The sequence below is a fragment of the Anomalospiza imberbis genome, chromosome 9 (genome assembly GCF_031753505.1).
Source record: "Anomalospiza imberbis isolate Cuckoo-Finch-1a 21T00152 chromosome 9, ASM3175350v1, whole genome shotgun sequence".
Classification (NCBI taxonomy): Eukaryota; Metazoa; Chordata; class Aves; order Passeriformes; family Viduidae; genus Anomalospiza; species Anomalospiza imberbis.
Window position 1 is genome coordinate 10,023,144 of NC_089689.1, and position 27,121 is coordinate 10,050,264.

The 27,121-nt window shown below is 37.6% G+C and overlaps 1 protein-coding gene across 4 annotated transcripts in view; it reads left to right on the forward strand.

The window, feature by feature from the left end:
- The window catches only part of NR5A2 (nuclear receptor subfamily 5 group A member 2), an 88,188-nt gene extending 61,122 nt beyond the window's left edge, over positions 1–27,066 (forward strand). For all 4 annotated transcript variants that reach the window (XM_068199616.1, XM_068199618.1, XM_068199617.1 and 1 more), the window contains one exon: positions 23,830–27,066. In XM_068199616.1, coding sequence (XP_068055717.1) covers positions 23,830–24,077 — 248 coding nt within the window. In that variant the 3' untranslated portion in view covers positions 24,078–27,066. The remainder of the gene's footprint in view (positions 1–23,829) is intronic.
- Positions 27,067–27,121: the final 55 nt, after the last annotated feature.

Below are 27,121 nucleotides of genomic sequence, written 5' to 3' on the forward strand. Positions count from 1 at the left end.
GGGAAGAGATTTTTCTGCCTGTTCTCTGTCTCAGGTTTGCACTTTGTTGTAAAGCTGATCTAAATGAACTTTGCCCAAGTGAGTGGCTTTTTTCTGGCAGACAGTTGAAAGGAGAAACTTAAAAAGGTAAATAAGGTCAGACCCAGCCATGCCTCCACAGCAAAACCTCCTGTTTTACTGAAAAGGTGTTTTTGTCTACAAAGAGAGCAGGTGAGCCAAGGACACAATGAAAGATATCAGCAGTGGTGACATTTAGTAACGCTTTGCTTTCATTTCCAGTTTTTAAAAAATCCTGTAAATTAATCAAATTCTAAAAATAAATTATTGTGATACAATTTCAAGTAGAATAAAAGAGACACTTTTGATCACACTGTAGGTCTCAATTACAGTCTTAAATATGTCCTTCCTAGGTGTTACAGAATTTGAACCTGCTTGAGAAAATTTTAGATGAAGCTCCCTTTAAATGTAGGGAAGACAAAAGACCAATACTTCAGAGGTACAGGGGACAGAACATGCAGAAGATAGAAAAGATTTTACAAATTATAATGAAATTAGAATGATGCTAACAGAATGGATCATTCTGAGGTATGTCCATTCTGAATCCTAGGAAGAGATGATGGATTTCCTTGGTAGCTATTAACATTTTGTATTCAGGGCTTCACTGCTTGAATATCTTAGATTCAGGGAAGCGAAAGCAAACCATCTGTTGCAGAAATGATGTTTTATGAATTCATCTGATGGATAACAAGAATTCATATTTCCTAATTCCTCATAAGTAGGTTTTTCAGTCATTATACAGTGGCACAAATAAAGCCTGTAGCTTTCTTCTTATAAAATATTTAGCGAATTCATGTCAGTTCAGAAACATTTTAAATTAGCTGAATAAATGAAGTGCATTTGGAAAATTCTCACATTTAGGAGCGTTTTTATTTAATGATTTTCATCAGCTGTTCTGGTACTTTTCACTGATTTAGGAATCCTTCCTACACCTCTACCTCTTCTATTTCTGCCAGGTACTATGCTCAGCTTCTGAAGAACTTGGGCAGGAATAACCTGCAACTTGTACCAAGCCAAGTTAGCCAGTTTTTCTCTCATTTATGCTACTATAAAACAAGCTAATTTTGCTGCTAATAGGAACCTTGTGTTCACATCACTAAAAGTGATGTAGCTAAGACAGGTCCGACACCTTTGAAATCTATTAGTTCATTATTTAGCATACTGCAGAATTCCATTTGCTAGTAGTCAGAGCTAGATGTTACTCTGCAAAGAGTAAAATATAAAGATGCTAGCACTTGACTCACAGGACAGAGGCAAATACTTAACGAGAATGATGACAAGATTGAAATGAAAAACACAGATACCCTTTCCAGCTCAGCACTTAAGTTTCTGCCCAAAAGAACAAATGAATCATGTAGCTGAAATTAATAAAACACCTCACAGCCTAAGAGCAAGTCAGATTTAGAAGACATTGAAGTGTCTAACAATGCTGGTAGGCATTCAGCAGGGCTGTCAGAAATAGCTAAGCATCAAATTCTACATAAATAACTAGGAGCAATTATTCTACCTAAGTATCTAGGTGCATTTAGCACATACCTACATCTCCTAGGCATCTCTACAGAAAACTGGTCCTAATGCCAATAATGTATCACTTAATAAAAAATATATTTCAAAAACCTCAGCTGTTAACAATCTGGCCCTGTAATGTTTCATGGAATAAAAAATGTTTCAAGACATACCCTTTTTACATTTCTGAGAAGGTTCATATGAGTGTTAACCAAGCCACTGAAACCTGTTACTTTTATTCTTTAGTCCCGTGCTTAATTGAAAAATAAATGTTTACTATAAAGCCTCTCAAAGGCAATATGAAGTCACTAATCCACAGAATTAATTTGTTGAGAAGAAGTTGTTTGTTTTTTTATAACTGTATAGATATGAGACTGCCTTGTAAAGCTGTTTGTTATTCATGGCTGTACCATCCTGTCTGTCTCTCTAAAAGACGGCTATCTCTTTTAGGGCAAAGAATTTGGTCTCTGTCTTTTTTCTTAACACTTCAGAAGTGATTATCTTAGTAAACTAACAGTAAAGCCATGTTCAAAACCCAAAGTATTTAGAATAATTTTTCAAAATAGAATTAAACTATATCAGTTTTGCTTGCAAGATTTTAAATTAAAGAGGTAATTGTTTGTTATCTACTCATAAGAAGTTCCAAAGGGTTTATATAGTAAAATCCTTTTGATTTTTGGCAGCATCAAAGAAAATGCTGCTGAGGCTTAGCCAGATGCATATAAAATGGAGCTGTTGTGGCTGGCAGTGCACAACTCCTCCTGCAGTCACACTGCATGGCCCCACTTTGCTGAGTGGGTCCCCAGGCACAGGAGCTCCGGTCCTTTCTCCAGGGCCACCTGCTCTGGCTGGGACCCTCTGACCAATACTGCCAACCACATAATGGTACTGTTGGCTCAGCAATTATTCAATAAGCCAGAATGGTTTGGTAAATAGTCTTTTAACTGTGATATCTCTTTAGTTCAGTGCTATAGAATAGTTAAATATATAGAACTCCATAATTTTTAAATTCCCTCTCTCATCTGTAAAAAGCAAATGTCTTTACAGGTAGCTAGTTCTTACGTCTCTGTACATAAGTGTCTTTCATTGCAGTTCCCATTGCCAACCCTTCTTTGACTGATTTTTACATTATATTTGCAAAGCCCAAAGAAAGTCTGTTTTCTGGGGCATCATTTCTGTGATTTTTCATATGGAGATTTTCTCCCCTTAATTCCACCTTAGAGAGTGAAGCAATCAATATGTCAAACCACAATTTAACTCAGGTATGTCAGCCAATTTTGTTTGCAATCTAAAGATAGGTGGATTAAAAAAACAAACAAACAAACAAAAAACAAACTAAAACAACAAAAAAAAAACCCAAAAAAAACCCAGCAGCTCAAGAGCTATGCAACTATGGATTTTTTGACTTCTTAGTTGCATTTGACAGGTTTCCTCCAATGAAGAAGAACCAACATGGATACAATAATGCAACTGTAGTCACACCATTGATGGGAAGTTAGTGGCCAGGCAAAAATTGCAAAAATTGGAAAAAATAAAGAAATCTTTTACCAACTTGAGTGTTAAACCTACTTTTAACAGAACTTGATGAGCTCATGTCCAACACATGGAATGTGAACATCTCTGATGCTGATCACACAGTTCTGTAGCTGTTTATCAGAATCACCACCAAATACAATAAACATTTCTAGCTTTCTGAAAGTTGGCTAAATTGAGGATAATGTGAATTCTTTACCCTAATCCCAGAGTAAAAATACACCAATTTTTTCTATAACATATAACCAGTACAGCCCACTGTACACATTATCAAAAAGTAGGCCAAAAACTAAATACAAATTATTTATCTTTAATAACTGCTGTCTTGAATCAAGAAACATTATGGATAGAAAAAGCAAATGAGTCAGTTTATCAAGCTCTTTGAATTTTCTTTACCAATTTGACATTAGCTGGGAAACTCCTTTCTTTCCTTGTCATAAATCAGGATTAGAAATATAACAAATAAAGAAAAGCAAACAAATCACCCCACATGTGCTGTTGAATTGTCTAATTCTGGGGCTGAAATAGATTCAATGCTTCACTGGGAGAAGCAATTTTGACCTCGCTAAAGCCAAGAGAATTTCACTTTTTTTTACTGGAGTCAAAATTTGCTTCCCTATCACAAAACAAAATTCAAAAGAAATTTTCATCAATTAAAATTGACAGATGACTAAATTTAAATGATGCTTTAAGAACCAAATGAGTGCCTTAAATGGGATATTTTCTGTCATCTTCATTTTACCATCCAGTAGCTTTATGGGCTGGTCATTTAACCTGAAATCAGTCACTGCTTTCTCTTTACAAAAACTTCCCATTTGTGCTGCTAGTTTTTATTATGTGATCTCAGCAAGGATGATTTTTCAAACTCCCATCAGAGCAGTTTGCAAAGTGAAATGCCAGTAAGAAAAAGTTAGACATAGTTTGACCCATGTCCAGGCACTTGTTGGCTGCGGAGCTAAATGCTGGACTAGGCAGGAGCTGACTGGTACTGCTCCTTATCACTGGCAGGATGCAGACAAATGTACTTCATTTGAGAAATGAAGGCTTTATCAATGGACAAATAATTGCAGAGCCACTATTGATCTCACATCCCACTTAACATGACACAAGAGGGTCCACTAAAAATAATAAACATTTAATTGTGGTAGACATCAAACAATGGGTTCTTGCTCAAGCAACAGAAAAAAACCCTAGCAAAAAAAGAACTCAGTTTTTAAACAAACCACAGTCTTACTTAAGCAGAAAATTCAGCAGAAGTTCATCTAGAGCTGCAACACTCCATTCTCATTTCTGTTAAAATGAGAGGAATATTAGCAGGTTAAGAGGAATATTAGAAAAGGAATCTTTCCTTGCTTTTAGTCTCCATAAACGGTCAGAGCTGAGATGGGAGGAGGTATTTGAAGTCCTAGCCCCTACCATCTGCACATATGGAAAATAAATGTGCCTGTTAAGATACTAATGCAGATGAAAAAGGCTGAAATTAAGCATATTCAAGGCAGGCTCTACCCCCAGCACTCACAAGACTAGAAGGTGTTCCCTTCAAACATGCACTCGAGGAGCAGCAGCACAAAGCCTGCCTGTGCTCCATTTCACCTGGTACAGTAACTCACATCAATGCAGTTACACAACAATCTGCAACTGAAAAAAATAGCTATTGAACTTTTTAATGTACTTGATGTAATATTGTTGTTCTAGTCATTGTTCTGTTAGATCTACAGACCAGCAGAATCTCTACCTCAGGGAGCTTGCAGTATAAATACACAGAAAAGATTAAAAAAATACAGTGGCAAACTATGATGAAACATGATCTTGTCAATACTTTCACTTCTGTAACTTTTGCTGAGGGTTTAATATCATACTTAGACAGACAGGAAAATAAGAGTATAAGCATCAGCTGGAGGTAATATAAGAGGGAATGTTGACTAAATTTTTGTACTAATGATGACAGTTAAGAGCAAGAATGAAATGAAGGAATTAGTGAGGCAGGGGTTTTATCAAACAAAAAGGAAAACAGGAAAGAAGACCAGAAAATTAGACAAGAATAAATTCATGCAGAATTATAGATAACTAAGTGTGCTACATATATTGAGATATAACCTGGTAAATTTTGCATGTAGATCTTGATTACAGATAAAGATGAAGTAGGTGCTGTGAATTTGAAGTGAGAAGCATTACATGACAGTCTTCCTTGGCAAGCCAGTGCCAATCACTAATGGAGAGCTTATCCAGGCATGGACTTGTCATTACAGATGACTTCTCACTCACGGGGACAAACAGTACTTAGGGTTTAATGCCTTCTTCAAAGTGGTCACTCTCGCTGTTTTTACTTTTGGGAGTTTGTAAATATACAACTATTTTTAGTTAAATAGGTCTTGTTAGATCTCAATAGGTCTTGTTATATATGTGTTGTTCATAACACATGTGTTTAGTTGGGCTGTCATCACGAGGTGGCTTTATTTTAACCATTGGCAGTTTTCTTAGATTCACCCGTTGTGTTACCCGAGGATGTCTGTACAAATGCACCTGGTAAACACCACTAAGCCAGCAGTCAAGGGGGTCTGGAGAGCACTCTGGCTTCCTTACATTACATCTTTCAACTTTCAGGCTTCCCAACATTACATCTGAATTTAGAAAAATACTTACTGCATACTTGTCTGATTCAGGCTGGCTCAACCCTAATGTCCACCCAGAGTATGTACTGGAGCCAAATACTGGCAAAGAAACACTTCCTAAACTTTATGTAATCATTTGGAATTCAGGAAGGACCGATTAGTATTCAAGAGTTGCAACTGCTCAATATTTATACCAGAGAGACTTGGCAGAAGCAAATAAAGGTACATAAAGCTGATGCTTGTCTTGATTAAGTGCAGTATAATAGGTGTTGGGGATATTTTTCTTAGTGAAGAGAGCAGTTTAGCAATGACCAGCTATAACTCATTCTGAAGTTCAGAGTTTAAAACTAATCAATATGTATTTATAACAAGGGAAGAACTAAACATAATTTATTATTAGCTGACAGCCAACTAATAGATAAAATCAAGATTTATTTAAGTACCTTTCACATACCAATTTCTGACACAAAAATTGCTCCCTTGGATTCTGATTGGTTTTTTGCATCATTTCAAACAGACTTTTTGAAATTATTGTCTCATATGCAGAGTGCCTGGGAGTGAACCCAAAAAAATGGAGAACGAGACATCTAGCTCGGATGATCCTTTCACAGTGACAAACTTATCCTAATTTTATTATAAGGAATCCTTAATTACAGGTGACATTTTTAAATGCTCCTTTAAAGTAAACAGTCAGCACATGTGCTGATGAACAGGTGTTGACTGGCAGACAATGCAGGGATCACAGGCACAGTCCCAGCACACCCAGCCCAGGCTTCCCTCAGATGTCACTATAAAAAGTTTTGAAAGAGAATGAAGAAGGTAGATAAATAGATCTGGCATATTGAGCATGAGAGGCAGAAAGGAGAAAGTGTAAAGAACTTGGTCTGGAAATGTGGTGGGTGGGAGATGGAGATGGTATTCCAGGCAAGTCCAGGGCAGAAGGTGACCTTGTGACACAATGACTGATGACAGGTAAGGCAGGAACAGCCACAAGGCCTTGAAAGTGAATGTGGCAGGGAAAGGCAAGTTGCCAAGACAGGGAAGCAATGAATAGGAAGGGTACCTTGGCAGTACCGTTTTCCACTGCCAAAGGATGAAACGCTGGGGCACTGAGATGTGATCTGCTGAAGAAACTTGTGTCTGTTAAAAATTTAATCAACTAAACAATGTCCCCTGAGCATGTCCCCCTAAACAATGCCCCCTGACATCCCATGGAAGTCAGTGAGAATACATTTGCAGGATAAGCTCTGTAATATTAGTTTGGGATAAATTGCATTAGGAATACACAAATTTCAAGGTGAGGATCACTGTCTTTTGGAAGATATCTCTGGATATAATGAAAGCTCTGCTTCTTTAAATTAGAAGTCAAGATGGTGCTTCTCTAAATTATTATGACCGAACTCAGTACAAAGTTACAGACTTGATGCCCAACCATTGGATGGAAACTTATGGCTTGCAGTGTGCAGAAGACTGAAAGAGGTAACAGTGATGATTATAGGGGTCCTTTCTTGTCCCTAAATGGTCAAGCAGTTGAAATTTATCATGCCTTCTAATTTCAGGTTTTACAAATATTTCTGCATTTGAAAAATTCAAATTTGGTAGCTTTTAATGTGGACAGTTACCAGCAATCTTACATAGTCCCTCAATGCTATGTGTTCCACACTGCCTTGGAAACCAGGGATCCATTTCTTACTAGAGATGATGAGGGCCAGCAGGACAGTTAAACAGCCAGTCTACTCCTGGAACATTTAACTCTTCTCTGGATCTCAGGCAAAGCAGCCAGGCTACTCCACTCTGCCACTAGAAGAGCTATTCCACTTTTCTGCTTTAACCCTCTGGGGAAGTAAAGCAAATGAATATGGACAAAACCTCATTTCAGAATAATCTCATGAGGGATGTTCTCCTTTCATGGATACAGCATTGCTCAACAGAGAAATCAACCCTTTTGTCTCTAATTCTGCTTCTCACTTCATTACTTTGAAGTCCCTAAAATAATATCTCAACTATGCAATCTGGTAAACAAAAGGAATACTTATCTATCTTTGTAAACAGTGGTGAAATCCAGAGATTAAATATACTTTGTAGAGTAGAGGCAGATTGGAACAATACAGACTGAAATCTCTACAGATTTTATAACAAACAACATTTTAAAATGAATCTGATTTACAATATCTTGATTAAATTTTGAGAAAATTTGATCCTTTTCTTTATAAATCACTTAGCATGAAAGTAGTCCCTTGATGCATTTTCAGGGTCTAAAACTTTGACAATTCATCTTTTGAGGGACTATTTTAGAAGTGTATTTAGCACATGCAGGAAAAAGTGTTGTTTTTTTTTTTTTGCCCTGGCTTTTATTTCTTTATGGAAAAAACAAAAACATATTCATTTCTCTTACCTGTCAAAACCCATAGCAAAGCCAAACAATTAAAAATCAGTCCTTAAATTTCTTTAAGATGTTAAATGATATACAGAGTTGACTTTGACAACGTTTTGCTCCTAAGAACATTATTTCAATGAGCTGACAGGTTTTAGTCCATCCTCCTCTGCAGGTTGCACATAAGTGCAGGCAGTACGAAAGAAAGTAGGACAGTGTCTATCGTCCAGGTATCTGTCTTAATGAAATCTACAATCAATGGTTTTGGGAAAAAGAGCATGTAATATAAAAGGAATAAAATACAAATTCTGGGGTTATGAGGAACAATTCAAAATTAAACCAATATTTTTTTAATAAATAAAATTTTAATCATTCATCTCAGCCATGCATGTAAGAGTAGTGAATGATAAAATTCTTCCAGGAATCCCAGAGAAAGCCTTCTGTTTCATGGCTGATTGAGTTTTTTGAATAAACTTTACTAAATTATAGAGGAAAATTAATAATTGCTGTTGATTTGTTCCTGATTTTATTTCATTAAATGGAATGAATGCTGCAAATTCATACCTCATGTAACTGTTGAGTACAATGGCATTATTTGAGGCATGAATTTGATTCAATCTGTTCATTACTTGGTTATGTTGTCTGCTTGTCTGACAGCTGCAAGCCATGGAAAAAAGATTAACCATCTTCTGCAAGTACTTTTCCTTTTCATGTCCTTTTTTTCTAAAATGCATATTTAACAAGGTTTTGAAATAACAATAGGATTAGATGCTTGCGAGAAAATTAGGTCATATATTTGTTAGATACAAATCTTGCTAGTAATTAGAAACATGGGTATCAAGCAATATTTGTATTCTGTACTGTTGCCTTTGTGTGGAGACAGTGGGGATTTCAGAATAACCCAATCAGTGTGCTCTGCACTTTTTCCCTATTGTGTTTATAGAATACTAGTAAGGATGGCTTTTAAACACCTCCTGTAAGGGGGGAAAATTACCTGCATGTAACCCACATTTGTAGGTGTCTCTACTTTTGGAATCCTTTTACAATTCCTTACCATTTTTAGATGTTTAAGGTGCAAGTTTAAATGTACTATATAGGTAACAAAGGAAACACAGTATTACTTAGAATCTTTTCAGCTCCTGTTGGCAGAAATCTTTAACATCAGCGACTACTTCTGTTAGTCAAGTACTTAGCATAACACAGGAATAAATGGTTATATATTAAAATACAGATAAGTGAATGAATATCCTAAATCTTGGAGCCAGTAATACTACTCTACTGTCTTAATTTGAACATAATCTTAAATATTTCACTGAATGAGATTAACTTTGCAGTAGTCACAGACAATTTATTAAATACTTTTAAAACATGAATACATAGACTGAAAACTGCCTTATGTATTTCTAGTTAAACAAGCACATTGCAGAGGCTCTTACCTTAAAGTTTATACATGGGTAGTGTTGGTCATTTACTGCAGATCCACTGTAGACTATGGCAAATTTACCTTTCTCCTACCCCCTTTCTGCTTGTGCAAGATTGAGCACTGAATGAGAAACAAAAGCAAAGTCTGTCTCTGAGGGAATTAAAATAGAGAGGTGAAATACTCTAAAGGAACAAGAGAATTAAAATAGAGAGGGGAACTGCTGGAAAGGAACAATGAAAAGAAATCACAGGCGAAAAAAGGGTTCTGCAAGAAGGATGGGAGAAGAGTGGCAGAGAAGAGGATATCTGGGCAGATCAAGAACCAGGAGTGACTGATGAAAACAAGGGACAGCAGTGGTGTGGATCAGAGGAACAGAGAGAGACTGGAGGGCTTGAGATAGGAGTCATGAAAATAGGGGGAAAAGGCCAGGAAGTAAAGAGAAACCATGGGACTGCGATCAAAGCCAAGCCAGAGGTGGAAAGGGAGGAAACAGAAGCAAACAGGAATGAAACAATTAAGGAAAATTCAGAAACAAACTTTATGGCCCAGCCTTGAACACAGCTGGAATCTTGAACTGGGCGAGAGAAGGGGACTGTACAGAAACACTCTTTCCCAAGCTCGTGGCTTGAGTGTGTCCCAAATGATTTCTGCTGGCAGGAAAGGGGTGGAGAATGAAAATTGCAATTCCTTAGGTTCTGGGAATGCTGCTGCCAAGACTGGATGAACCTTTCAGAGCAGGAGTTCCTAGTATTGCCCTGGTCCTGTTCAGAACCATTTATCATGGAACAAACTGAAAGAGTAAACCCCAAAACAGTCCATTGTGGCTTGCAAAAATTTAATTTACACATCCTCCTAAGGGCAGTTTAAGAGTCTTCTTTATAAGGTTATTCAAAGATTATTACGGAAAATCCTACATTTAATATCATCTTCAGTACAGGGAGGGTTTGATGAGTATTATAAACATATTACATATAACATCTATATAAACATATAACACCTCTGCTTGCCAAGTGAAGGAAAGTCTCATCTCAGCAAAGAGAAAGATTTCAACAACAGAATGGGGAAGGAGACTGCAACAGCATCTTTCCTCCCCAAGGCCAAAAATTGTAACAGTGATCAGCAAACTGCTCGGGACAAGACAGACGACACTATCCAGTCGTTCACCAGGGGAAAACCTACAGCCTAAGCAGGACAAGTGTCCTTCAAGCCTGGTTGAAGCAGGTTGGATGGGTGGTAGTTTGAGCAAGTCCTTTCCTCCTGTCTAGGACCATCATATTTGGGACACATTTGTCTTTAGAGAATGGAGTCACCAGCAAAGGTGAAAAGGGCAGGTATCAAACTCACATGCCCTAAACAAGTGTTGGAAAAGAATGTTGCACAATTAAAATATCTTCCAGAGAGGAACATTGCGAGAGGAAACTGTGGGAGCAGTGTCATGCAGACTGCACACTGTGCTCCAGCTGGCCACCTCTTACCGGCAGTACTTCCTCGCTTTCTGTTTCAAGACAGGAAAAAAAGACCCTCACGATTAATTAAAACCATAGATGAAGCTACCAGAGATGAGCCAGGGAGTAAAGAGGGAACAAAGCAATTAAGAACTTTCCTGTTAAAAATTCACAAGGCATACTGTAAAATTCAGAGATTGTTATGCCCCTCAAAAATGCAGCAGAGAGAAGCAAACACTTAAAAGAGCTTTCATTACTTACGTGCCTTTGGCTCCCTTTCAGGATACTGTGGAACTGGAAACAGCCACAGTAAATGTATTTTCTCTGCATTTGCCTTTCTTGACAAAACACCTCCAATATTTTGATCTCAAGAATAATCAGCTCTTTTGCATTTCCTTTTCAACTAACTGCAGACTTTTGCAAGTTAAAAATTAATGACAACTTCTCTTCCTCTTTTATTTTTTAAACAAAACCCTTCTGTGCTCTTTTCTGAAAAAAAATTCTTTTTCCTACAACCTGTAACTACTAGTCTAAATGGCATTCCCACCACTCTCCCTCCTTTGTGGTAACACACAAAACAAATTCCACCACAACAACCTGGTTTGGGGAAACCATTATTCTGGAAATGAAACATTGTTTTGTGTCCTTTACCACTATTATGGGCAGTCAGTCTGTTAGAGCATATTGGACGATTATAGGTTAGTCTTTTCAGAGAAAGCCAGGGGTTTCAAGTTAGCAGTAACCATCTATCAATTCTTGAGATTATGCCATGATTTACTGTCACAGCATCATGTATTCTCTGATTTTCTGCCTCCTGTGAAACATTGTGCTTTCCTTTTCTATTGATGTATCAACTATAATAGTTACAAGCAGCTACAGAAAAATCAATAGTGAATTTTCATTACTGTGCACATAAAGAGTACCATGCTGTGAGAGCACCTACTTCCTAAATAGTCACCAGCAGTAAGATACACTACAGATGTCTGTTATTTCGGTCTAAATGAAGAATGTCTGAATTGAAAACAACAAATATCTAAGATTTTTGATACCACTGGATTCTATGTCAAGTTTTCCAGTATGTGATCTTTTTTCCCCAAAGTGTCAGGCTTGATTTGTACTTTCAGTACTCTTATCTGTGTATTTTTTTTAATATAAGGCTGACAGAGGAAATTAATACCAAAACAAATTTCTGGGCTGTGCTTAACTTGGTTGGACAAGAGCAGTAAGAATTGTGTTAATCTTTGTTGAACTAGTCTATCTTATTAGTCAAAGCAAGCTGATTGGTGAACAGACCAATAATCTCTGTGTTAAACACAAATAGGATAGAGTCGAAAGAGACAGCACGATGTTTCTGCACACTGAGAGGTGCTCCTAGGACTGTGCACTAGGAAAAGCACTGAGTTGCTTTTCAACACAAGTTTTGGAAAAAAAACAGTGTAATTTTTGGTTTAAAAATATTTGCCTGCCTCTGGGAACAAATTAACTTCCAATTAGTGAATGTAAATGAAGAAAGACAAGAACAGTAAGTATGTGAGTCCATTGCCTTGAAGGAGCCCAGGCCATTCAGCGCTTCAGGTCATTTCCCCAGCAATTGGGCAGGAGTCCCTGCAGGCCAGGTGGGCAGCTCTGCTGCCGGAGTTCATGGTAACTTTGGCATTTTGAGACTATGGTGATTTACAGCTGTAAATGCAGTGGTTGATGTTCAGTACTTTAGATTTGAAAGCCTTATATTATTAAAAAATTATATAAAATTTCATTTTTGTAAGGAAAAATTAAAATGAAAGCCTGTGGATTTCCATTAAACTAAAGCATGAGGATGCATGTGTGTATGCACATTAATTGTATTCTGCCAAATGCTTATCCCACTGTCTGCTGTGGCTCCAAGGCTACAGGAAAGCACAATTTCTTGGCTAGTGGGGATCTGGAGCCCCATAATTCATGCTCCTCCTGTTAAGCCTGTGATTGTGTTGTCTATGGAAACATCTCATCCATATCTGACCAAAATATCGCAGTCTGAGCTGAGCAGTGAGCACAAATCTGGAGTTTTTCTGCTGCTGTTCCTTACTGAGCAATTGAAATGTTAAAAATGTGCTGAGGCAGTACTTTACTGAGAGTGTCCAGTCCTTTCTGACCAGGACTTCCTGTCAAGAAATCAGAGGCAGCTGAAAAATAAAACTCTCTCCTAAGAGCTGCATGTTTGAAATGCAGGTGTAAGAGTATTTGCTCTATTCCTCACTTCCCTACCCTGTTTGATTGATGTATAACCATGCTGCCAGAGGGACTTTCAAGTGGGCTTTTCTTTAGCTTTTATATCTGTATGTTTAAAAGTTTAAGGAATAAGGATGAAGAACACATCCGAGTCTTTGGAAAAATAGTCCAAAGGCTCTTTTGACACACACTGAGTGCCTCTCCAGTGTTTCCTACAGGCAGCACTGACACTTGCAGTGTAGTTGCAGGTGTCCCTATTTGGGCTTCTGTCATCCCATTTGCCAAACCATTTCCACAACTAAGCTCAGATGTCTGGGACAGTAAAAAGTGAAATTTGCAACTCCCACTCAGATCAAATGTCAGAAACAGTATGTTCTGAAATACTGCAGCAGAAAATGATCTCCCTTAGTTGTGTTCATTGTCCATGAAGGCAATACTGGCAGTATTCCTTTGCACATTTAAGCAAATTCATGGGCTGCTGCAGGCAGGTGTGACAGTGATCTGGTGACTGGGTCACTCCTGTATATGACATTACCAAACTTGTTGGCTCTTTTCGTCTAAGCCAGCGTGGGTTTTTTGTCAGTGCTAATTTGATCGGGGATTGAAACAGCACCAGCTTCAGTGTGCCATCAATGTCTTGTGAGGCATCTGCAGCTATATCTACATAGAAAATAACTGTAACTGCCTAAAGTAGAGTCCACCTCTTAATAATAGTAGAATTCAAGTGTTTGGGTAACAGGCATCATGTATTTGTTTCTACCGTAGTGCTTTCAGTACTGAGTAAATAAATGAAAGCATTTAATTTTATGTTATTTCAGCCCAATTATAAAAGAAAACAGTTCTGTTACTGATTTCCACTTCTCATATCTTAGACAGGCAGAGGTGATTGTCTTTTTCACGTTCTTTCTAAACTAGAATCAGCTTCCACTGATGCAACTGGGTTCAGTGAAAAAAAAAACTCAAACTGTTAGTGCAAATACGGGCACATAGAACTAGTAAAACCATGTCTTGAAAAGTCTCAGAAAAGAGTAAAAAGAGGTTTTTGAAATCCATTACTAAAAGACAATTAGTTCTCACACTAAGCCTTGTCTGAAAATAGTGCAAGAGGCTTAAAACTCTGAATTATTTGTCAATTATGTTGACAGAAAATCATAGTAGAGTGCTGTACCTCTTAGATTGGCACATCACTAAAACACCTTTGCTTAATTCTCCTTCTCTTAATGAGAATATATTATAATAATTTTTGCTTCTGTGGGACTTTGGATTTAACAAAAGAATAAAGCCAAACAATATTCACCCAGTAATAAAAATCTGGTATGAAGTTCAACCATTAACTGGAAAGCACTATGATGATATAATCCAAACTGGCTGGTCTAATATTTTTAACCAAGTTGAAAAAGTTTGAAATATAATAATGAAATGCAAATACAGTTCTGATCCCAAAGACCAGAAGAATGCCTTTAAGCTAGTATTTATAACAAGAGCTATTTGACTGAGCTCTCTTGTAAATTTTATCATACCTGAGGCAGTTTTCCTCAGTCGATTAGCTGGAAAGCTGAATATATCCTGAGGCAAACCAGACATCTAGTACAGGCTAAATTCAACTACTGGAGCTTAAATTTGGCTTAATATATCCCCACTTGGATCTGCCTGTTTAATTCTCTTTCATATGATAACATTGGTTTATTCATAGTCTGGACTTGCCACCTGAACAAACTGTACCTCATATCTTATTCTAATGGAATAAGAAAACTTTGCAAAAACCACAAAAGTTCCTGACTGAAAATCAAATGCAAATTTGGGATTAAAAACTGTTTTGTGAAGTGACTACAAGATTAGTACAGAGAGATTTTTCCCCTAAGGAGTACTGCTTTTTATGATCATGCATTTTTTATAATCTGCAGAGACAGATGGGCTTTATAAAAGGATAGAGCCTGATACTCAAAAGGGTTTCAGTGGCAGCTGCATTTCTGTGTTTTAACCTCAGTAGAAAGTTATAGCCTATATTTTTCCAGAAAATATTTATATTTCTTCTCTTTGGACTATATCACCCCTTGGTCAACTTCCAATGGCAGCAGTAGAAATACCCCCAAAATTAATCTGTTCCATTATTCCTACTTTAAATGGTACTTGAGTAGCAAGAGAGGGAGAGAAAGGGAAAGGATAGATAATGTGCAGCTTCTCATGAGACCAGTAAAGGCAAACATTCAAAAAAGTTACAAATGTCTAGGCAAAAGCAGAGCAAAATTTTTCTAGGTAAATGCAAATCTCTCAAAAATTTTCATTCCTTATTTTTTAAATATTCAGCTTCTTCTCACCTAAATAATACATTGGTTTTTGCTCCTCTTAAAACTGTACCACACTATTATTGTAATTTGCATATAACACCCTTTCTGCCTCAGTTCATAACTTCAAGGACTTTGTATGATGTCCTATCACCATTCCCAGGAACTTAATAAATATTTATGAAATCTTAAACTATTCACACCCTACAAATTGCAGGCATTGACAGATAATTCCCTTAAAACACCAACAACTCTGTGTGCTATTGAAGATTAAAATGATGTTGCAGAAATTAACTGGGGAAACTCTTTGGTCCAATAAATTTCCTATTTAGTCTCATTTTTAACTTATCAGAAGCCTAATTTCTGCCTTTATGAAATCTGATACTGTGATACTACTGCTCTGGCAAATTTGCCTGCATGTAATATATATATATACACATATATATGTGTGTGTGTGTGTGTGTGTGTGTGTGTATATATATATATATGTATAAAAACTTGGTGATAGTATGATAATTAGCACAGCAGTTTTGTTACCAATGCTCATTCTAACTGAATATTCAAAGACAAACATTTATTGCCCAAACATATATTATGGCCCTGGGATGAGGTGAGGAGTTCAGAAAAAAAATGAGTTTTGACTCACTTTCTCTCTCGGTTTATCTGTGAGACCTTCCCTAAACCATTTCTGCTCTAGTTTACCAACGTGTGCTCACCTACAAATATGACCACACCTCCAGAAGACAGTGGTTACAGATTTTTTTCCTAGAAAAGAGAGACTTAGATTGAGACATTTTTTCTAGAATTGATCTGTCACTTACCTTAAGCGGTCACTAAATCAAACACACAAACAAGCCTAGAAGCAGGAACCAGAAAGCCACATCAGCCCAGGCAGGTTCCCTTTCCACCAGCCTGCAAAGGCAGGCAGTAAATTTGGGTTTAATCATATTGGGGTAATTTTTCCAATGCACCAGCAGAGCTTCAACCTGAAGACTGAAGCACATTTTCACTGAGAACAGCCTGTAGTAAGCAGTAGCTATAGAGACCACCCATTGGCAGGGTGAGAGACTCCAGCTGTTTGGGACATTTCCTTGAAGACTCAACACAGGAACTGCTCTCCAAATTCCTGTTCCTCTGTCATGTCTTCAAAGAAAGCAGCAGCTACTCTTTCATATGGAACATAATCCTATCAGTGAATGCTTAAGCATGGACTAAAATACCTACAGAATGAACCTTTGGGCCATGGATGGGCTGTCCTCAGTCCCAGATGAGCAAGAGACACAAAACACGTCTCACTGCTGACCCACAGGGCAGGAGCCAGGCTGGGGCTCCAACAGGGGCAGAACTGCAGGCAGGGAGAGAGCTCTAGAAAGTGAAAGAAAGTGAGGTGGTAGTGGAGTTTAAGCACAGCAAAGCTGAAATGCTAGCAGTGGAACCACTGCTTGGGGCTGTGGTCTGTCCCCCCATCTGCAGGACTGGGGCACAGTTTCATCCCCACTGGCTCCCCATACCCCTGGCTTTGTGGCTGTACCTGGATGTATTTTTCCCTCCCAAGCTGCAGTGAGAAATGCTGGACTTTGTATTTAAGGGTGTAGCTGGCTGTGGAATTTGGGACAGGATCTGTGAACAACTCTTCCATCAGAGGCCTGGCAAGATCTTGTTTTATTGTGTTTCAATGACCACCGTATCACGTAAGCCTCATGTGCAAGTAATAATGATGTTGGTTCCTGGGGTGTCAGGACAAGAAGTGAGTAGAGATTTTGTTTGTTTAACTTGCAAGAGAGTAAATGCAGCCTGAGCTGCTGAAAGTCAAGCTGGTTTATTTTCCTGAGTGATGGCTCAGTAATTACACCAGTCATAAAGATTAAAGAAATCAAATTAAGCTTTGCCCTTTCTCTTTACTGAGACTGTAAGAAAAGAAACAACTGAAATGTAGTAACCTACTTCCACAGTTGCACAAGGAGAGGAGTCACCTTTTTTTCTCATGTCTCTCTTCCCATTGCAGAGCTAACAGTAGCAAAAGCAATTATAAAAATACTCACAAAATCAACAATCATGGTTTTTAACACATAGGAACTTCTCAGTAAGAATCCATCATTTTACAATATTTTTAGAACAGAAAAATAGGCTTCAATATTTTAAATAGCATTAGAAAGAAGCCTACCACTATAAAGCAATATAAAAATGTTTTAGTTGAGCCATAGTTCTTCTGAAAGAAACCAGAAGTCCATCAAGATTGAAAACTGAGAGAGTGAAATAGAATCCAGACTAGGAAGTACAGCTTGTTCTCCTAAGTACCTTATTCTCACTTTAAAAAAATATGCAGTCTTGCCCAATACTTGGGCATGAATGAAACATTCTGCTAAAGAAGAATTTAATTAAGATTTTCAAAACAATGTGCCCTTTATCAGATGTTACATTCAAATGAAAATGAAAATTAGTTTATGACCCTAGTAAATAGTCAGAGATCGACTGTTGCACTGTTACAGACAGCTTAACCACTGCCAAAAAAGAATCCTAAACACAGGAAAAGTTTTCTGCACATTCAGTTTGGACTTGGGAGTCTTAATAATTAAAAGTGCTTTTTGTTCTTACAGTGTAGAGGTTTTTTAAGGTTTGGAAAGTGCTAAATCTATGCAGCTTATCACTGATTAAAAAACATCTATCAAGAACTGTTTCCCATGACTTCTAAGTGAATAATATTCAGCACAGTCCTGCTGTAATAAAATTGAGGGGAATTTTGCAGTAAGGAGCTTATCTTTACCATAAATCTTCCTTCATTATAGCATTTTGTCTGTCAAGAAGGCTTAGCTATAGAATGGCATGCATCTGCCTTCATGACAGATGTGCTATATGGAACTGCTGCTGTTGCCCTTAGTTTCAATGAAGGAGAATTGTGGGTAATTTTCAGAGATTGGCACTTGATCAACCATTAGCACACTTGCCTTCAAAAAAATTTTTACCACACGTCAAAAATCTACCTGTGTTTTAAGTCCTGTAATGCACAGATTTTGTAGGGCTAGCAGAAAGGAAAAAGTAGTACAAAACTGTTCAAATAGAGGGAGGTTCAGTAACATCACCTCAGTCATGGTTAATTCCCCTTCTCTGGACCATTTTGGGGTAAAAACCTTAATCAGAATTAACATATTCCATCTTCAAGATCAGATGGGAATTGGCCTCACACTAAAGCCCCTGATGAGAACCCCAGCCATGTGAGGAGGCACATTGTCGCTGTCCCTGATAAAACAGAATGTTTCTAGGCAGAGGCAATGCTGCTTCTCAAGCCATGCAGCACGGCTGGAAAGAACCAGGCAAACCTCTCAGAGGGCAAGCCTGAAGGCCATCCTGGCCAAACCAGCCTCAGCAGAGTTTGGAAGATATAACAGTTTATCAATGAGCTAATCAATCGTTCCAAAGAGCTGCTAAGTGTTAGAGACATTGGGCTTCAATAAAGTCCTTAAATGATGGGGCTCATCAGACCCTCGGGTGAGGAAGCTCAGACCAGGGCTGGAACAAGCCCTAGTGCCGGGAGTATCCATGAGACTGGAAGCAGCCTTGTGAAAGGGAGAAATCCTCTTTCCCATGGAGAGGCCCGAAATCTTATTTTGTCCTTGCAATGGTGCAAAATGCAAAGAGGCAACTGAGCTATGTTCACACCTCTTCATTGCTTCATGTAGAAAAAGCATCGAATAAAAGATATGAGCAGTAAAATTTAACCAGCTTTCTCTGGGAAATATTTAGTGCTCCCAAGGACTTACTATTTTTCCAAGTTAAATCTCTCATTCTGTTTCATTTTTCTTTTCAAAATTCCCAGACCAAAGGAAACTCTCTATAGATTAATACACCCCCAAATTTTCAGTATTTCATGTTTGGAATATGAGAGGGAGAAAATCTCTCTGAAACCTAAATATTTTTCCCCTCTAAAGACCAGACCCATTTTGGGGGAAAATATGCAAAAGTGTTTTCCTTGGGCTGAATGTGGTATGCAGTTTCAGCTTAACGCACGGTTTTACGGCAGCTGTGGAAAATAATCAAAATGGGGGGATATCTGGGAATACTGGCAGATTTTTACTATGGCTGCAGAGCAGATCCTGACACATTATAATACTGTTTTTGTCTTAATCGTCAAAAGTAAGCTATAGAGAACAAAAATTCTTTGTTTGACAGAAAAGCAATTGCTATTTCTTGTAAAACATATAATATATTCCAAAAGACCTAAGGGTTTACTTTTCAATAAGGATAGAAAAAGATGCGCGCCCCACTGTGAGCTCACAGTAAGGCTGTTTCATGTAAAAAGTTGGTAATTAGTCCCTGAGTGAATAAAGTAGAAGAGCTAAGAGACTGATACTTACTGTAGCAACACAAAACACTTTTTCTAGCTGCTAGGATTTAAAGGGTGTGTGGGTGGGAGGGGGGGACCTACTCCTACTCATTTAATTTACAAGCATCTAAACTTCAGAAAATTATTTCTTGCATTAAGCTTAAACATGTGTACTTTAAATTGTTACTAACCGATGTAAAGATCGATAAGAGACATTCCAGTTTAGAAAAAAATAACAGGAATGAGGAATTATGTGAAAGCATAAGGGATGTCGTGCTGTACACATCAGTAGCAGATTTCACGCTCATTGTACACGACTGCCTTCAGCAGTTACATCAGCATTGCTTGGTGTCTCACAAAGTTAACTCCTTAGCAGTCAAAGGAAATACTTGTAAAACTAAATCTGTTTAGCCAGAGTTACATAATAAATACCGAGCACAAAACAAAACTCAAACCACAGGAAAACCATCTACTTAAACCCAAAGGTTATTATTTAATCTCATTTGTATCACTATCAACCAACACTAAGTACCACCAGTGAAAGCTGTACCACTTCTTGTTCTACCAGCACAACTTGAAGTTACCGGAAGTAACTTAATATTCACATGTTTTCCTTTGTTATTACTCATCTTAACCAGAGCTACAGTTTATGATTCTCTCTCAAAAAAAAAAAAAAATTATTTTTTATTGCAATTACGGGCGGAGCAAATCTATTTTTGATGATATATAAGTATCCCAGGATAGCTTGAGAGATGACAGTGGAGTTTTACACAATGCTCTCAGCACATATCCTTTGACTTCTCTCTGTTCAGATTGCCTCATTTGCTTTATTGCAACATTCACTGTTAATGTATATGAGATAAGAACACATATCAAAAGTCATATGCAGACATCTTGGTCACTTCACAGAGACTCATCCCAAATCAGGTTGCCTCTATGTCCCTACTATTGTAATTGCAGTCCTGAAGAGATCTACACACAAATTGTGTAGTGATGACCTAAACTGTGATTACTTGGACTGTCTCTGATTCAGTATAGAAAGTAAGGAAAATCTACATATTTTCACTGGTTAACTAATAACACCTTGTTTACAAGCACTGAGCTTCACCACAAATAGCAAGAATTTGTTTAGAGGAAAGACATTAAAAGTATTTCCCCAGTCTGAATGTGGCAAAGGAGCCCAGAAATACTTTTTCTTTATTGCTAGTATCAACTGGACTTGTTTTTACATCTCGGCTGCAGTGCTTATGCTGCCACATGTGAGTATTGAAGGAACTATCCGCGGACACGAGGAAAGAAAACAGTGCAGAGCTTCCTCTGCAGTTCTGCAATGCCCATGGGACTCCCTGCAGCCACAGAGCTGACAGGGGCACAGGAGCATCTCACACTGCAATGGTGCACCCACTGCCAGAAGCCACTGATCCTGTGTTTGGGGCTAATACATAATACCAACAATGTTATGCCTCCTCTTGACTTGGTGTATGGCATCAATACAGCTAAAACAGAAGAATATGTGGCTCTAAAACACATATTAAATTTGCCACTTTTGTAGAAAAATATTAAAATTTTGCAATTCTCAGATTTTATTTCTACTTTAAATGTAAAAATGTATCTTGTGATTTTTCAATAAATATATAACCCATGCAATAACATTTAAACAGGGGGTAAAAATAATAATGAACCTGGTTTTCCAAGAAACCAGCACAATCTCATAGAAAATATGGCTCAAAATAGACAGAGAGCAACAGAAAAATACCCTTTGAATTTGAAGGGGGTTGAATCAGCTAACAGTTTGTAAAACTTCCTGACTTTTTAAGTTATTTCTACAGAGGAAAAAAGTTCCAAATACTGATTCTGAAATCATCATACATTTTACCTTGCTGTTTAACAGTTTAATCTCCAGAATAGTCCCTGTTTTCTGTGGGAGTTTAATGTTCTGGCAATTCATTCATTACTATATTTTGCATCTGAAACAACCTATTTAAGCTAATTGTGATTGGTGATACTGTTTCTTTTTTAACTTTATAAAAATATGCTTAGAACACCCAATTTTTAAACCAGGTTACACTAGCTACAAAATACCTTGGGAGTTTTCTGTAGGTACATAAAATTATAAACAGCTATATTTTGTATGAGAAAATGTCCAGTGTGATACAGGAAAACATGATTATACAAAGATCTCCAGAGACACTGGCAAAAAGACTTTGGATAAATGAGTCTGAATAGCTAAGGGACCAGGCATAGCAGCTTTGAAGTTTCCAGTCCTCTTCACTTGGGATAATGTAAAGTTCAGAGGATTCTTGTCGGACAGCCATCACAATTTCAGTATTACTGGCGAGTTCCTTAAGTCAGCTAGCAAAATTCTGGTCGATGTTATGTCCCCAGTTCCCAAACAAGCAGCACAAATCCCCGAGTCACTTGCTTCATTTCCACAGTGAAACTGGGACAGGAAAGAGGCAGGCAATAACAACCCCAGCAGGAAACACTGGCCCCGGTTCATGCAAGAGGGAATCCAACGTGCAGCTGGCAGCCAGCACATTCCAGAGGGGCTCCTGCTCAAAGCCTGGAACTCAGGCTCTGGAGGCCATGCGCGCTGCCACCGGCTGCCACCAGGACCTAGGCATTTTTCCTACCCTCTTGCTCTAAAGACAATGGTTGCCTCCTCCAACCATTTCCCTCATGTTCCAGCACAAAGTTATATGCAGAAACCAGTATTTGCTCTGTTTAGAGCACTTGTAGGAAAAGCTGCAGTGAGACTCAATTGACACAGTCTCCCAGGCTCCTGATGGATTGGGTGACCAACGTGTGTTCCTGTTTTGCAAAGGAAAACACTCATTTCCCCATAATCAAAGGCTGGCATTTACAATGAACCAAATTCCGCAAAATTCTCCATCTCCTGGGCTCCAAGAATATCCACAGATGAAGAGATTTGTCTTTATAAAAAGTGAATAAGCAGCATAGTTGTGCCCAGTAGCACCACGCTTTAGCCTTACAGAAAGTGCTACAGTACTCTACTGATGGTAAAAATGATCAAACACAACCAAAACAAGCTCTCCCAGCAAGTGCTCTCTAATCAGCTCCCTCTTCCTGCATTAGAGCAGCACTCTAATTTGCAAGCTTTAGAATAACTTCTGCATTCACCAGACATGTTAAAAGACAATTTCATGCGAGTGGTTTTTACACAGGGGAGCAAACAATGAGGAGATAATATACTGGCATTTATCTCTGACCAGCATTTCTGAGCTTGAACTTGCTGTATAGGAACAGAAGATAATCAAACAGGCAGGGTGAACAAACTGTACCTGCCGTGCTGATGTAAATGCCCCGTTGTCCAATACCAGAAAAAAAAAAAAAATCTGTGTTGGATTTCAGAAACCATATGCAGGTTAAAGGGCACCATTCTTATCTAGTATTCCACCCAAAGGACAATGATTTCATTTTATAAAGATCATTAGTCAGTGAAATATATATTTTAGAGAGTTTCTAGTAGGGAATATTATTTTGGCAGTCACTGGAGTGTACCAGATGGTTCATTAACATAGGCTAGACAAGTCAAAGGCTTTCAGAATCATTTTGAAAATGTCAAACAGAAACAAGAGCACTGTCACTTTTTATTAGAATTAACTACATCATACCCTGGACACAGATTTCACCTTGGGTCAGAAAAATTAATACAGAATTATATGAATTGTGTAACACAGTAGGTTAAAGATAGGGCTTCCTCTTGGGACTCATTTGCTAGCAATATATTATGGTATTCTACTTTAGGAATCCTCAACCTTTCTTTTTGTTAGCTATGAAAAGAGCTGACCTTGCTCAGACTCCATTGGTGTCTAATTGATTTGAGGTATATGCAGAATTTCAACAAGACACTCCACTAAAGCTCTTTTGTGATCATTTTCCCAGGAAAGTTGGCAAAAGGGTTCACTGAATATTCAGCAGCTTGTAAAGTATGCTTTTGTCATGAGGCAAAAAAACCCCATCCATTTAGTGAAACACTGACTTCATAAATAGGAATTAAAATGCAACTGAATTGTTACCTGTTTTTTTTTTATTATCATTCAGATGTCAAAAATCTCGAGAACTTCCAGCTTGTGGAAGGTGTTCAGGAACAAGTGAATGCTGCTCTGCTGGACTACACCATGTGTAATTACCCACAGCAAACAGACAAATTTGGGCAGCTTCTCCTGCGACTACCAGAAATCCGGGCCATCAGTATGCAGGCCGAAGAGTACCTCTATTACAAACACCTGAACGGGGATGTGCCCTGTAATAACCTTCTCATTGAGATGCTGCATGCAAAGAGAGCATAAATTATACCCATTACAGCTTCTGCTTTCAAGGAAAAGAAATTATTCTGAACTGCTCCAAGCAACACTAATTAAAGCGTGGTTTTAAGACTTTGCAAAATGGTATAATAATCAAATACTAATAGTAAATAAGTGATGTATCAGGGTATTTGTATTGCAAACTGTGAATCATATGCTCCACATCCCCAAAGGAATCTATATAGGACTTTATACTGGAGTGAACTTACCAAGTGGATACCATCACCAATGTCAACAAGAAAAAGGACAGAATGATCATTGTATATTTAACTCTGCTGATTGCCAACATGAAGAAACCTAGGTGAAAAAAAAAACCTGATCTGTATTATTGAGCTAAGATGGTGGGGGATTTGAGTGCACTGAATTCCTTCACTGCATAGAAGGACTCGTAAAACAGTTACAACAGATGCAAACCTGCATCTACAGCATCTTCTGTCATCCTTGCAGGGACCCAACACTTACTTCTTCTGTGCTAAATGATGTGGCATCCATTGAACAAGCTGTAAGAGAGAGCTGGCCTAGGCCACGTGCCGTGTGCTGTGGCCACCAAACCCTCCAAGGCTGGGCCTGCCTGTTGGGCCTTCAAACCGCTCCTAGGAACAGTCTGGCATCCAGTTAGCTTGGCATTCTTAACTGTGTTCTGAAGTTTGTTTTGTCACGTGTTCATGTTGTTCTACCAGGCAGTATCCCTCTTCTACTGCTCCTATCAGATACCTTTTAAGCAGCTAAGGAAATATTCCAAAATAAATTAGCCAATTCAACTGCATACTAAGCAGCTGCTAAAATATGGCTCCACTATATATTCATGGCTGTTTCTAAACGAAGAAAATACAGATATTTCAGCCGTCCCAAGCACTTACTCTGACAAGAAAACAGAAATTACAACACCAAATACTGGTGTTAAAAAACTAAAATTTTTAAAAGAATTTTGTGATAAAAGAAGTGACAAGTGAACTGTACAACTGGATGATGCCACGGAGCTTATTAAGATATTATCTTTAAAATTGCCAGTAATTTGGAAACTAAATTTCTATTCAAACATCCAATATCTAACGAAACTTCCTGTTTTCAAAGTTAGGTAATATACCTATTTTACGCAAAGAAAGAAGAGTGATACTGCTGTATCTGTGTAGGCCAAAGTCTGCTGCAGAACAAATATTAGAAAAGAACAAACACTTCTCTCTCTGTCCAAATGAAGATATCAGTATTAACATGTAGTGCCACATTTATAAGTCTTGCCTTATTTCATTACCCTTAAAGGTAACTGCGCAGGTGTAGATCAACATACATTTCAAAATAAAGTATTAATCTCTAGCATTAACAAAAACATAGTGTTTACATTCTTTAGGTCCTGTGGGGAAAAAACTGTGATAAAATTGCAGAGCAGTGATTTCCTTATTATTTCTTTTAAATTGGTAATTATTTTACCAGTACTTAATTACTGTATGTCGTGAGACACTAAAATCAATAGGGGTATTTCATTTTTACTTTAATTTTTGAGATTATCGGCTGCACAATCACTTGTAGAAACTGTATAAAATCCTAATACTTTAATTTTTTTCATGAAAATTGCTGGCTTTTGAATAGTTTATTTATATTGTATATGATAGTTTTCACTGTAGACAATTATGATGCTAATTTATTGTTCTTTGGTTTCATCTTTATATAAGATATAGCCAGAATGAAGAAGCCAAATATATGTGTTTACTGTAGCATGTCTTCAAGTTAGTGGAACATAGTTCAGGGACACAGAAGGGTCTTTACAAATTAAAATCATTCACTTGATTAAATGTCTGTAAATCTTCATAATCCTAAATGTAGTTTATTTAAATCTATTGTAAATTATGTGAGTTGTAACTTTTTCTGTTTCATGTGAACTTGAAAAGGTGCATTTCTCTCACTTTTGTCCAACCATTCATACATTGTATACCAAAGACATCAGTTATTACATCTGCATTAGTACAAAGCACACTATTTCAGTTGCCTGTATTAATCAGCTCTAATATTCTGTCCATGCATAGGGTAACAACACAGCAAAGCCAAGTGTCTGCAACTCCTACATGCCTGTCTTGTACCACAGCACACAAGTACTGTCCTAAAGACCTCGAGCAAACCGAGCACAGCCCCTCAGCATCCTCCAGGGCAGACGGAAGCATTATTTAAATACCAGTGCCCTCCCTCAAACAAACAAAATTAACAGTAAAGTGCGGGTGCCGATTGATGGTGGCTGTGAAATACATGAACAAGATAAGTGTGGTCATTCTTTCCTTCAGAAAGAAAAGCGAAGTATTAATTCAAGTGTTTGCATTCTGTATTTTCTCTTTTTTTTTTTTTTTCCTGTTGAAATGCTACAGTGAACTTCACTGAATATTAAGGAAAAAGCTGAAAAAATATTGCTAATTATTCATAGCACCATTATCCATATACAGGACAGAAGAATTAAATTAAGAATGTAGAAGAAAGGAACAATTTAGGTTCATGAAAATGGTTTCAGATAATTGAACATATATTTGCCCACATCCGGGGTTCCAAGAATCCCATCGTATCGCCCGAAGTACACGAACAAACCAAAACAAACCACAAAAAGAACCCGCTCATGTTAATTGTTAACTACTTTGTAACCAAGCATTTTCTTCTGACTGCCTTATTGATTACAAGATATATTAGTAAAAGCAGACTAAAATTCAAAAGGTTTAGCTTTGGCTGGTTTATTATAGTTGTTCTGTGTTTGTAAACAGACAATCTGTAAAGTCTGATTATTTGTATTACAGATGTTCTGCAGCTGCCTTGGATTTAAATCCATGCAACTCTTAGAATGTGCAGTGAGTTACTTGTTGAAGTTGAAGTTCTCTTACTGTATCAGTGAAATACATATTGTCATGTCAGTTCTTGCCAAGAGTTTCTCATCACCAATGGAATTATTTTTTTCAGTATTTCAATAAATATTGATATGCCCGTGCTGATTACTTTATAATTGTCTTTATAATACCATCATTTCACTGAAATGAAGTATCAGTCAAAAATCAGTT